Here is a 12,942-nt window from a genome sequence, read left to right on the forward strand (position 1 = left end):
CATTATTAGATTGTAAAGCTGTTTCTTAGCCCCAAATATAGAGTACCAGACTAAAGGAATTTAAATTTTAAATGGTCGGAGTTATTTAGAAACATATTTTGTACACAAACAGAAAAAGGCTAAGGAAGGACACTTTTCTTACATTGGACATTGAGGGCTTAAGATGAGAATACACAAATACTCAGTGAACCTGAAGAGACATTTTGTGACATTAAGAACAAAAAGGTATGTGGTAGATGAAGGACAAATGTAAGAGAACATTTGAGTTTCAGTTGAATATCACAAGCAAAAGCATATTTGAAATATTTTATTTTTACAAGCAAGATGTTTTCTCTCTGCCTTTAGAATGTAGATTGAAACAAATCAGAGAAATTATTCATCACAAACTCAAATACAATTACGTCTTAGAACAGTCAATGCAGTGGATCTTTTATATACTTGCACAGGGTTGGTTGGCACTAAGGATTACCTCATGAACAAAACACCTGCCCTCGTGGAGGAGGTCACAGGATAGTGACGGAGAAAGAAGGGGAACACAAATTGACAATCAAACACATGAAAATAGTAAGAGGAAAAAAAGAATACTATGGGACCATATGGCAGGAATATCAAATCCAGCTTAAGAGCAAAGGGTTAGAAAAGCTTCTTAGAGGAATTAATATATTTATGAATACAGAAGAATAAATAAGAATTAGTCAACAGAATCATTTTCACTGTAGAACCATCAACATGAATGAAGATTTGAGATCAAGAGAAAATGTGACATATTTGAAAAAATGAAGCATCTAGTAGGACTAGAAGATTATATAATAGAGGAATAAGGAATAGTAAACAAAAGATTAAAAGTGAATGACAATTTCAAGATGGAGGGAAAAAGAAAAAAGATTTGAGGGGAAGGAGCAAAGGGATATGTTATTTTTAAAGCAGTACATAGTGAATGGATTGTGGAATGGGGGTAAGGTCCAGTTCTGCTAGTTTTAACACATGAATAAATTTGTATGACTTCTTCCACAATCAGAATGCAGAGTGATTCTATCCCCTCAGAAAATGCACGCTTGTGCTGTGCCTTTGTAAGTTGAAACCCTAATGTCTGACAGCTGCCATTCTTTCCTCAGAACCTGCACTTCTGTCTTTTCTGAAATGTCATATTAATGGAATCTTACACTGTGTCACCTTTTGAGACTGGCTTTTATTTACACTACTTTTGAGATTGTCCAACATCGTGTATGTTTTCAATAGTTCATTGCTTTCTATTGCTGAGTAATTGTCCTTTGTGTGGGTATAATATGATTTATCCATTCGCCATTGAAGGACATCTGGGTTGTTTCTAGTTTTGTGATAGTATTTGTATGTTTGTTTGTGTTTTATTTAATTTAAAGAGCTGCTATATGTGGGTTTTTGTGTGAATTGTAGTTTCCATTTCTTTGGGGTGAATCTTACAGAGTGGGATTGCTGGGTCATATGGTAAAGACTCTTGTGTGTTTAACTGTAGATAAAATTGCAAAACTATCCTGGGAGCTGTGGCACAGCTGGCTAAGCCACCACATGGGATGCCCAACATCCCATCCCACATGAGGGTGCCAGTTTGAGTCTCAGCTACCCTGCTGCCATCCAGCTCCCTGATGATATTGCCTGGGAAGCTGCAAGTAATGCCTTGAGTACTTGAGTCTCTGCCACCCACATGGGAGACACAGATGCAGTTCCTGGCTCCTGACTTCTACCTGGCCCAGCCTAGGCTGTTGCAATCATTCAGAGGGGTGAACTAGAGATTGGAAATTAATCAGTGAATCCCTGTCCCCCTCCCCACCACCTTTCAAATGAATAAGTAAATAAATCTTTAAAAAGAAACTGCCAAGCTGTTTTCTAGAGTTGACTATACCACTTTGTTTCTCCACCAGCCATGTCGATTGACAAGTTCCAATTGATTCACATTCTTTCCAGCACATTTATTTTGTTTTTTAAGCTTTTTTATAGATATGTTGTATCTCATCACATTTCCTTAGTAATGATTAATGGTGTTCAACATCATGTCTTTGATAAAGTTTCTTTGCTGTTTTTTTTCCCTTTTTTAAAAAAAATTTATTTATTTATTTGAAAGGCAGAGTTATGGAGAGAGAGAGAGAGAGAGAGATCGATCTTTCATCCACTGGTTCACTTCCCAAATGGCTGCAATGACCAGGGTGGGCCAGGCTGAAGCCAAGAGCCAGGAACTTCTTCTGGGTCTCCCACATGAGTGGTAGGGGCCCAAGCCCTTGGGCTATCTTTGCTGCTTTCCCAGGCACATCAGCAGAGAGCTGGATGGGAAGTGGAACAGCCAGGAAATGAACTGGTGCCTGTGTGATATGTCGGCACTGCAGGTGCTTTAACCCGCTGAGCTACAGCACCAGCTCCTTTATTCCCATTTTTAAGTTGATCTCTTAACGTTGAATTTTAGGTTTTTATGTTCTAGATACAGTTTTGTTGAATATGTGATTTGCAGATGTTTTTTCCCAATCATTAGTGTCCCTCTTATTCTCTCAACAGTGTCTTTCATAGAACTGAAGAAAAGAGGTAGATTCTGAGGTCCCTTATTCGGTCACTGATAAAACAGATAGAAAATCAGCAATATATAAAAGATATAAAAAATATTAACAGTGCATTAACAATCTTGACTTAATCAGTCTATAGAGAATGCTGTAGCCAACAACTTCAGACTATACATTCTTTTCAAATGCCAAGAACATAATTTTTTTTTTTTTTTTTTTTTTTTTTTGGACAGGAAGAGTGGACAGTGAGAGAGAGAGGGAGAGAGAAAGGTCTTCCTTTGCTGTTGGTTCACCCTCCAATGGCCGCCGCGACCGGCACGCTGCGGCCGGCACACCGCGCTGATCCGATGGCAGGAGCCAGGTGCTTTTCCTGGTCTCCCATGGGGTGCAGGGCCCAAGCACTTGGGCCATCCTCCACTGCACTCCCTGGCCACAGCAGAGAGCTGGCCTGGAAGAGGGGCAACCGGGACAGAATCCGGCGCCCCGACTGGGACTAGAACCCAGTGTGCCGGCACCGCAAGGCGGAGGATTAGCCTAGTGAGCCGCGGCGCCAGCCAAGAACATAATTTTTGACCACAGTGCTGTAAAAACAATAACAAGGTAACAAAGAAAATATTATCCAAATAGTTAGACAGTAAGAAATATACTTTTGATCAGTTGGTTTTGTGGTGTAGTAGATTAAGCTGCCACCTGCAGCGCTGGCATTCCATATGGGTGCCAGTTCATGTCCTGGCTGCTCCAGTGCCTTGCTGATGTGCCTGAGAAAAGCAGTGGAAGATGGTCCAAGTGGTTGGGTCTCAGCCTCCCATGTGGGAGACCAGGGTGAAGTTCCTGACTCCTGGCTTCTGCCTGGCCTACCCATGGTCGTTGTGGCTGTTTGAGGAGTAAACCAGCAGGTGGATGCGCTCTCTCTCGATCCCTCACGCGTGCTTTTCTCTCTCTCTCTCTCTCTCTAATTCTGCTTTTCAAATAAATAAATAAATCTTTAAAAATATATACTTTTGAATAAGCCATAAGTGAAATAATTTGGTTTTAACCAACACCCTTTTGCTTTCCTCTCAGAACACTCACCTAGAAAGAATTGACAATAACCTGTAAGATTGATTAAAATCAATTGACATAATAAAGTAATCTGAAAGATACTAAATAATTTGAATATATTAAATTAATAGTAAGGACATTGTAGGAACTGAATTTAATTTTTTTGTAAAGACTTTCTTATCACTTTAAAAGAGAAAAGGCACTATCTAGAGTAGTCATCAAATGAGTGGTTTGAGAGCTCACAACACCTATCATCTTTACTAGAAAATCAGTCAGGAACTATTAGACTAAGATTTTAGAATAAAAATGCATAAAAGAGCTATGAGCTATCTAAGCCATTGATCCTCACATTGGATCCCTGTTTTATAAGAATGGTCACAACAATATTAACTATGTTAATATGTTAACTTTGTTTCCAAGTTATCTGAGTGCAAATGTAATCACAGATGGCTTGACTTTAGGTTTTTTAATTAGATATAGGATGCTCTAAATTAGCCCTAAAAATTTTAACCAAATTTTAGGCTTACTTGTGAATATCTTATTTCCATAGGTATTTGTAATAGTGATGAAGATAATTCTACTGAAAAATAACTTTTGCCCTTCAAAGTTTCAAGAAAAGGAAAGCTTAATGATGCTATTTTGATTATTCATTCACTCAATGAATGTTTTTTGAGCACCTACTATGTTCCACGTCCCGTTTATAGACACCGTGGATACAGCAGTGAGTAAAGTAGATAAATTCCCACTCTCATGAAGCTTCCATTCTGGTGGACAAGACAAGACTGTATCAATTATGAGTATACCAGAGTTCATAGGTTGACTCCAAGGAAGTCAAATTCAGTAGCAGGCAGAATATTGCTTTCTACCGATAGAGGTCAGAATAGCAGTCGTCTGTGGAGGGGAGGCTCATGAGGGAGCCTGCTGAGTTTTGGAAAATGCTCTGTATATTGGTTTGTGGTGATTTCCTAGTAGTATATATAGGTATGTTAACACCTGTGTGTAAAACTTTTGATTTGCATAGTTAAGATTTGTACATTTTATAATATGCATATTATACTTCAGTTTTTTTAAAAAAATTAAATAGGTAATAATGTCTGTTCCTGATAAATGCTATAGAAAAAATAAAGCTGAGAGAGGGTATTGAGACAACCAAAATGGGTCCCAGGGAAGGTCTTACTGAGAAGGTAAACAGATTAGAAGGGACTATGCAAACAGCTGGCTGAGGTGGAGGGTATTACTCTAAGCAGAGGAAACAGCAATGAAATAGTAGTGTGTAGCAGTTCAAATAATGGCAGCAAACTGTATGGTTGGTGTGCTGTGAGCAACAAGAGGACAGTGTTAAGAGACGAGGACAGGCCGGCGCCGCAGCTCACTAGGCTAATCCTCCGCCTAGCGGCGCCGGCACACCGGGTTCTAGTCCCGGTCGGGGCGCCGGATTCTGTCCCGGTTGCCCCTCTTCCACGCCAGCTCTCTGCTGTGGCCAGGGAGTGCAGTGGAGGATGGCCCAAGTGCTTGGGCCCTGCACCCCATGGGAGACCAAGAAAAGCACCTGGCTCCTGGCTCCTGCCATCGGATCAGCGCGGTGCGCCGGCCGCAGCGCACCGGCCGCGGCGGCCATTGGAGGGTGAACCAACGGCAAAGGAAGACCCTTCTCTCTGTCTCTCTCTCTCACTGTCCACTCTGCCTGTAAAAAAAAAAAAAGAGACGAGGACAAAGCAGACCAGGGCTTTACAGGACATTATAAGAACTTTGGCTTTTTTTTTTAATTTTTTTTTTTTAAGATTTGGCTATTTATTTGAAAGTCAGAGAGAGGAGAGAGAGAAAGAGATCTTTGAGAAAGAGATATCTTCTGTCCACTGGTTCACTCTCTAGATGGCTGTAACAGCCAGTGCTGGGCCAGGCCAAACCCAAAAGCTTCGTCCAGGTCTCCCTTCTGGGTGCAGGGGCTGAAACTTGAGCCATCTTCTGCAGCTTTTCCCAGGCCATTAGCAGGGAGCTGGGTTGAAAGTGGAGCAGCTGGGACATGAATCTGTACCCATATGGGATGCCAGCATTGCAGGCAGTGGTTTTACCTGCTGTGCCACAATAGTGGCCCCAGAACTTTGGCTTGTAATGATAATCAAGGCCATTAGAGGGTTTGAGGAGATAAAAAGTTATTTACTGAGGCCAGTGTCATGGCATAGCAGATGAAGCTATGGGTGCCAGGTCGTGTCCCAGCTGTTCCACTCCCAGTCCAGCTCCTTACCTGGGAAAGCAGCAGAAGATGGACCCCTGCTACCCTCATGGGAGACCTAGAGAAAGCTCCTGACTTCAGCCTGGCTCAATGCTGGTCATTGAGATCATCTGTATCCTCTCTCTCTCTCTCTGTAACTCTTTCTAATGGATAAATAACTCTTTAAAAAAAGTTATTTACTTATTTTACATTTTTAAAAGATAATGCTGCTATTTTGAGAGTAGACTATAAAACACTATGAGCAGAGGCTATTACAGAAACGGGCATTTAACCTAAAGGTTAAGATGCCTGTGTCACGTGAGTACTTGGGTTTAGTTCCTGACTCTAACTCCGGCTTACTGCTGATTGCAGAACCTAGAAGGCAGCAGTGATGGCTCAGGTTGTGAGAGACTTGGATTGAATTCCCAGCTCTCAGCTTTAGTCTTACCCAGCTGTTGTGGGCATTCAGAGAGTGAACCCACAGATAAGAGCTCTGTCTGTCTGGCTCTCCTTCTCTCTTTAATCTCTCTGCCCCTCAAAAAAAAAAAGTTTGTTTTCTTCTTTTTTCTTTTTTTTTTTTTTTTTAGAAGAAGAAACTGCTAACAGTGATGGTGATTGTAGCAATAGGGTGGTGAAAAGTGATCAGATTTTGAATATAGTTTGAGTGTGGAAATGGCATCTTTTTTTGATGTGCTGGCTCTGGGGTCTGTGAGAAAAACCATTCAAGAATAATTACAAAGTTTTGCCTATGCTTTCATTAAGCTGAGAAAGGCCAGGGAGAAGCAGGTTTAAAAGAATGGATCAACAATTATTCTTGTGATATGTTAAATCTGTGAAGACTTTTACAAATCCATTGCCGACGGAGGAGATTGGTAGTTCATGTAGATTGGAGTTCAGAGGAAAGATCTGGACTAGTACAGACATTTGGGAATGGTCAGCTAATAGGTAATACGTCAAGCTATGAGATCAGAACACAGAGTGAATCTAGTAGATATTGGAAAGGCCCAAAGCCAGGGCATTTCGAAGGTAGAAGTTGGAGTGGTAAGGAAGAACCATGAAAGGAGACTGAAAAAAATCAGTCATTTGGGATGGGAAAGGTCGCCATGAATCAGCAGCAGTTGACTGCATCAGTTGATGCTTATAAGTCAGGGAAGACAAGAACAGAGAATTGGTTGTCACTGGTGGCTCTGCACTCTGAGGGCAGTTTTGAAGGCTTGATGGACAGAGGCCCAAGAACGTAATTTTGAGGGGTTTTGCTGTACAGGGCCAAGGTAATAATAACAGGAAACACCTATGTAGCGTTTACTAAATGTTGGATACCCTTCCTACTGCGTTATGTGTACCGACCCCATTTTATCCTTGACAACAGCCCTGCAAGTCACTTTACCTATGGGGGAAAATGAGACAGAGAAATTAAATTAGGCAGACAAGACCTGTTTCTGTATTTAAGAACCAGCTTATAACTTCTTACCAAAATCTCAGTTTTAACCTATGGGAATTTGAAGACGTTTTGACAGCTGGACTTGAGTAATCAAATACTTTCACAGTGTAATCTCTTAGCACAGAGAAAAGAATCTCTTCTTTCAAATGGAGCTATACATTTGACTTCATGTCATCCTAGAGTTTTCAAATCACACAATAAATTCCCATAATTCTTTTGTATGCTTTCACTCATCATGACCTGTCTAGGTATAGCATTGTTTTATTGTCGACCATCTTCCTGTGTCCAGCATCTTTAGGGCAAATCAGAATAACTTGTTTGCATTCACAAACACTGTGAGGCACGCAAACACTTTTTAAAAATCATTAGTGAATATCAGTTCTTTTTATGTTGCTGTAACTGAATACCGCAGACTAGGGACTTTTAAAGAACAATTTATTGGGTTCTAGAGTTTAGGAAGTCCGAGAACATGACATCAGGATATACTTGGCATCTAGTAAGAGCCTTCTTGCCCCATCGTCATGTGGCAAGAGCAAGCAAGCATGCCAGGGAGAGCACATGTCTGTACAAAGACAGTTGCTCAATAACCCGTTAATCCATTGACTCATTAATTCAGGAATGGCTTGATGCATTTAGATGTACCTAACTACTTTAAAAACATAGTGAGAACTGTAAATTAGTGACATGAAAAAGAAATCTAAATGTGAATCAATGGTATAACTAGTAATCAAACAGTACTTTACACTTTGTGTTTCTGTGTGGGTGCAAACTGATGAAATCTTTACTTAATATGTACTAAATTGATCTTCTATATATAAAGATAATTGAAAATGAATCTTGATGTGAATGGGATGGGAGAGAGTGGGAGATGGGAGGGTTGTGGGTCGGAGGGAAGTTATGGGGGGAGGAAAGCCACTGTAATCCAAAAGCTGTACTTTGGAAATTTATATTTATTAAATAAAAGTTAAAAAAATAAAAAATAAGGGGTAAAAGAGAAAATAATTTCAATATACATTACAGAAAAGTTTTAACTATTCAGATTTTATTATCTATTTGAAAGGCAGAGTGACAGAGAGAGATAGATAGAGACAGAGAGGAAGAGAAAGCCTCCATCCACTGATTCACTCCCAACAATTTTGCAATGGCCAGAGCTGAGTCAGGCCAAAGCCAGGAGCCAGAAACTATCTGGTCTCCCATGTGGGTGACAGAGACCCAAGCACTGCTAGTGCTGGATGGGAAGTGGAGCAGCCAGGACTTGAACCAGCATTCATATAGGATGCTGGCATTGGAGGCAGTGGCTTAATTTCTATTTTTATTTTTATTATTATTATTATTATTTTTGGACAGAGTGGACAGTGAGAGAGAGACAGAGAGAAAGGTCTTCCTTTTCCATTGGTTCACCCCACAATGGCCGCTGCGACCGGCGCGCTGCGACCAGCGCACCACGCTGATCCGAAGCCAGGAGCCAGGTGCTTCTCTTGGTCTCCCATGTGGGCGCAGGGCCCAAAGACTTGGGCCATCCTCCACTGCCTTCCTGGGCCACAGCAGAGAGCTGGACCGGAAGAGGAGCAATCGGGACAGAATCTGGCACCCCGACCTGGACTAGAACCGGAGGTGCCGGCGCCACAGGCGGAGGATTAGCCTATTGAGCCGCGGCGCCAGCCATGGCTTAATTTCTGCACCACAAACACTGGCCCCATAAATACTCATATTTTATAAAGAGTTTTCACAAAGAAATACTTTAGAAAAATTTATTTCTTTATTATTTATTTATAAGGTACAGTGATAGATTTTCCTTCCAGTGGTCTACATTCCAAATACCAGCAAAAGCCAGGTATGGTGCTGGATTGAAGCCCAAGACCCAGAATTGAATCTGAGTCTCATGGGTGGCAGAAACCCAAGCACTGTTGCCTCCTGGACACATTAGCAGGAGGCTGGTTTGGAAGTGGAGTGGTCAGAATGTTAACCAGCACTCTGACGTGGGAAGCCAGCATTCCAAATGGCAGCCTAACCTGCTGTGTTATAACCCCCACCTGGCATAATTTGTTAAAACTTGTAATTGGGGCAGGTGCTGTCCTAGTGCCACTTGGACACCTACAACACAAATCAGAGTTCCTGGATTTAAGACCTGTCTCCACTGCTGATTCTAGCTCCCTGTTAATGCGCTCATTGGGAGGCAACAGGTGATGGATTCAAGGACTTGGGTCCATGCTGCTTATGTTGGAAATTCAGGTTGAGTTCCTGGCTCCTGTTTTTGACCTGGTTCAACCCCAACTGTTGAGCATTTGGGGAAAGAAACAATGGATGGGAGATCTCTGTCTCTTTTTTTCTGTCTCTCTAAATAATATTTAGCAAACCTGTAACTAGACATATAGAAGAACATATAAGAATTTCCCAAAAGAAATATAAATGACTGGGACTGTGTAAGTGTTGCCTCTAATCTAAAATAAAACAGTGAAAACAACGAGCTGCTGATTTTAACAACAAAGATTCCAAATAAAAATATCCATTGCAGATCAGACAGTGGAAAAGTGGAAACTGATACATTGTTGAAATATAAATTGGTGGGGCTGGTGCCGTGGCGCAGTAGGTTAATCCTCCGCCTGTGGCACCATTATTCCATATGGGCGCTGGTTCTAGTCCCAGTTGCTCCTCTTCCAATCCGGCTCTCTGCTGTGGCCTGGGATGGCAGTATTTGGATCGGCGCAGCTCCAGCCTTTGCAGCCAATTGGGAAGTAAACCAGCAGAAGGAATACCTCTCTCTCTGTCTCTCCCTCTCGCTGTCTGTGACTCTACCTCTCAAATAAATAAATAAAATCTTAAAAGAAATATGAATTGGTGTAATTCTTTTTAAGGTAAACATTAATATGAATATAATCTTCTGTCAGTTCCACTTAGGAGACCCTATCCTTTAAAATATTTGTAGTTGTGTGTAAAACAGTTTGTATACACATAAAGATACAGATGAATGTATACCAAAGTGTTAAAATTGGTTTTCTCTGGGAGTAAAGAAAAAAGAGGTAAGGAAGATGAGGAGGTGGTCTTTGCCTCTTACCAGGTATTTGTAAGCTGTTTTACAATTGTTTTGTAATTAAGAACATTATTTTAACAGCTACCACATATCATTTAAAATTAATGTTCCTGTTGTGGATGTTTGATACACCAGTTAAACTACCACTTGGAATGCCTATTGGAGTATATGGTTCAGTTCTTGGCTCCAGTTCTAATTACAGCTTCCTGATAATGCAGACTTTGGGAGGAGCAGTTGATGACTCTGTTTGGGTTCTTGCCTCCCACATGGGAGACTCAGATGGAGTTCTAGGCTCCTGTCTTTGGCCTTGATCCAACCGTGGCTGTTGCAGGTGTTTGAGGAGTAAACCCAAAGGTGGAAGGTCTCTGTCTCTCTGCCTCTCTGTCAGTGTCTCCCTGCCATTCAAATAAAAATGAAAATAAACAAATAAATTAAAAATTTTAAAGTGATTAAGTGGAGGGGTCAGCATTGCATTGTAGCAGGTGCCAGCATCCCATATGTGTGCTGGTTCATGTCCTGACTGTTCCACATCCAACCCAGCTCCCTGCTAATGGCCTGGGGAAGGCAACAGACAATGGCCCAAGTAGTTGGGCCTCTGCCACCCACATGAGAGACCTGGATAAAGTGCCTGGCTTTGGCCTGGCCTAGCCCTGGGCATTGTGGCCATGTGGGGTATAAACCAAGAGATGGAAGATCTCTCTCTCTGTCTCTATCTCCCTCCCTCCCCCCTCCCCCCCTCACCCTGTGTGTGTGTGTGTGTGTGTGTGTGTGTCTGCCTCTCTATAACTCCAACTTTCAAATAAACAAATCTTTTAAAAAAAAAAAGTGATTGGATGGAAATACTGTTTTAGAAAAAATAGTAAAATTCCCATAAGTTTTACTGATTTGAATTATTATATTCTTTCAGTGTGTAACAATACAGAAGTTTGCTAATTAACTTTTCTGTAGAGCAGTTGTCTCCAAAGGAGAGGGGGAAATGAGTCTAGAAACCACAGGGGAAAAGTAAAATAAACAGGGTATAGAAAATATGAGAAATAGAAATTTAGTATATTGAAAATATTAGAATATCAATCATTTCATAGTCATACTAGGTTTCCTTCCTTAGACCTGCTTTTTCAAAATAAAACACAGTTACAGATATGTATATTTTAGTGAATTATTATAAGCTGTATATCCTTGTAACTACCACACAGGCCACGCAAAACTTTACCAGCTACTCTTCTCCCAATAACAACACCCTTTCTTCCTACTTAGGATTTTTTCTTATAAATTTTTTTTTATCACCCAAGTGTGCTTTCCTAAGCTACTACGGCAAGGTTTTTCTGTGTGTGTGTGTGCGCGCATGTGTGTGTGTGTGTGTTTTAACCAGATCATTTTAAATCTTTCTTAATCAGCAGGTTCCTTTCTTCCCTTATTCTTCCTTAGAACTCAGCTATTAGCCAGCGCCGCGGCTCAATAGGCTAATCCTCCACCTAGCGGTGCCGGCACACCGGGTTCTAGTCCCGGTCAGGGCGCCGGATTCTGTCCCGGTTGCCCCCCTTCCAGGCCAGCTCTCTGCTGTGGCCCAGGAGTGCAGTGAAGGATGGCCCAAGTGCTTGGGCCCTGCACCCCATGGGAGACCAGGAGAAGCACCTGGCTCCTGCCATCGGATCAGCGCGGTACGCCAGCCACAGTGCACCGGCCGCAGCGGCCATTGGAGGGTGAACCAACGGCAAAAGGAAGACCTTTCTGTCTCTCTCTCTCACTGTCCACTCTGCCTGTCAAAAAAAAAAAAAAAAAAAAAAAAAAAAAAGAACTCAGCTATTAAAGATCTAGACCATTTCATCTCTATTTTCTTACAGATGGGACTTCACACATATTCATGATGTAATTCAACAGGTTCTTTTGTCCTTTGTATTTCCTTCCAGTAGACAATTTGATCTATTCAGGAATGATCAAACTCACGATCTCTTTGTTGTGTTCATTTTTCAGAAGGGGCATTATGTCTGCTTTTTGCTCAGTTTTGATGCTAGCAACTGCTTATGTTCAGTGGTTAGATTACTGATTTGTTGTAGGCTGCAAAATAAATATAATAATTCTCTTTTTCTTATTTGCTGGAGTACTTTTCTAAAGAACCACTTGCATTTTACTAGCCAGTGATATGGAAAACATTTGCTATATTTTTTAAGTTTTTTTTTTTTTCTACTGACACAAACTACCCTTTTTTTCTTTGTTTGCTTGTTTATTTTAGTTCAAAGGCAGAGAGACAAATAGATATTTGCCAGCTATTAGTTCACTCCCCTAAATACTTGAAACAGGCCTGGGCCAACCTGAAGCCAGGCGTCAGGAACTTCATTTGGGTTGCCCACATGGGTGGGAGGAACCCAAATACTTAAGTCAAGATGGGGAATTTATTTTTTGCCAAGGGCCATTTAGATATTTATAAAATCATTTGTGGGCCATACAAAATTGCCAGCTTAAAAATTAACCTGCTATAGATTTACAGAATTTCAGGTTGTACCTGCAGCTGCTTTGGCAGGGACAGACCAAAGGATTTTATAGGCTTTAAATGGCCCTCAGGCTGGACATTCCCTGCCCCTGACTTAAGCCATCATCTACTGCCTTCCATGATACATACAAGCAGGAAGCTCAATCAGGAGAGGAGGCAGGACTCAATCCCAGGCACTCTAATGAGGAATACAGGCATCTCAAG

The 12,942-nt window shown here is 41.4% G+C and overlaps 1 protein-coding gene across 9 annotated transcripts in view; it reads left to right on the forward strand.

Moving 5' to 3' along the window:
* PTPN4 (protein tyrosine phosphatase non-receptor type 4) overlaps nt 1-12,942 on the forward strand; it is a 190,873-nt gene that overhangs the window by 99,880 nt on the left and 78,051 nt on the right. Inside the window, exon 1 of one of the 9 annotated variants that reach the window (XM_089329336.1) lies at nt 4,132-4,287. The exons of the other annotated variants lie outside the window; for them this stretch is intronic. Within the exon in view, the coding sequence (XP_089185462.1) occupies nt 4,249-4,287 (39 nt within the window). The 5' untranslated portion in view covers nt 4,132-4,248. Of the gene's footprint in view, nt 1-4,131; nt 4,288-12,942 lie in introns of those variants that run through there. 9 annotated transcript variants of the gene reach the window in all.

This window comes from Oryctolagus cuniculus, chromosome 3 (assembly GCF_051225735.1).
Source record: "Oryctolagus cuniculus isolate XC-2025 breed Fujian yellow rabbit chromosome 3, ASM5122573v1, whole genome shotgun sequence".
In the NCBI taxonomy this organism is placed as follows: Eukaryota; Metazoa; Chordata; class Mammalia; order Lagomorpha; family Leporidae; genus Oryctolagus; species Oryctolagus cuniculus.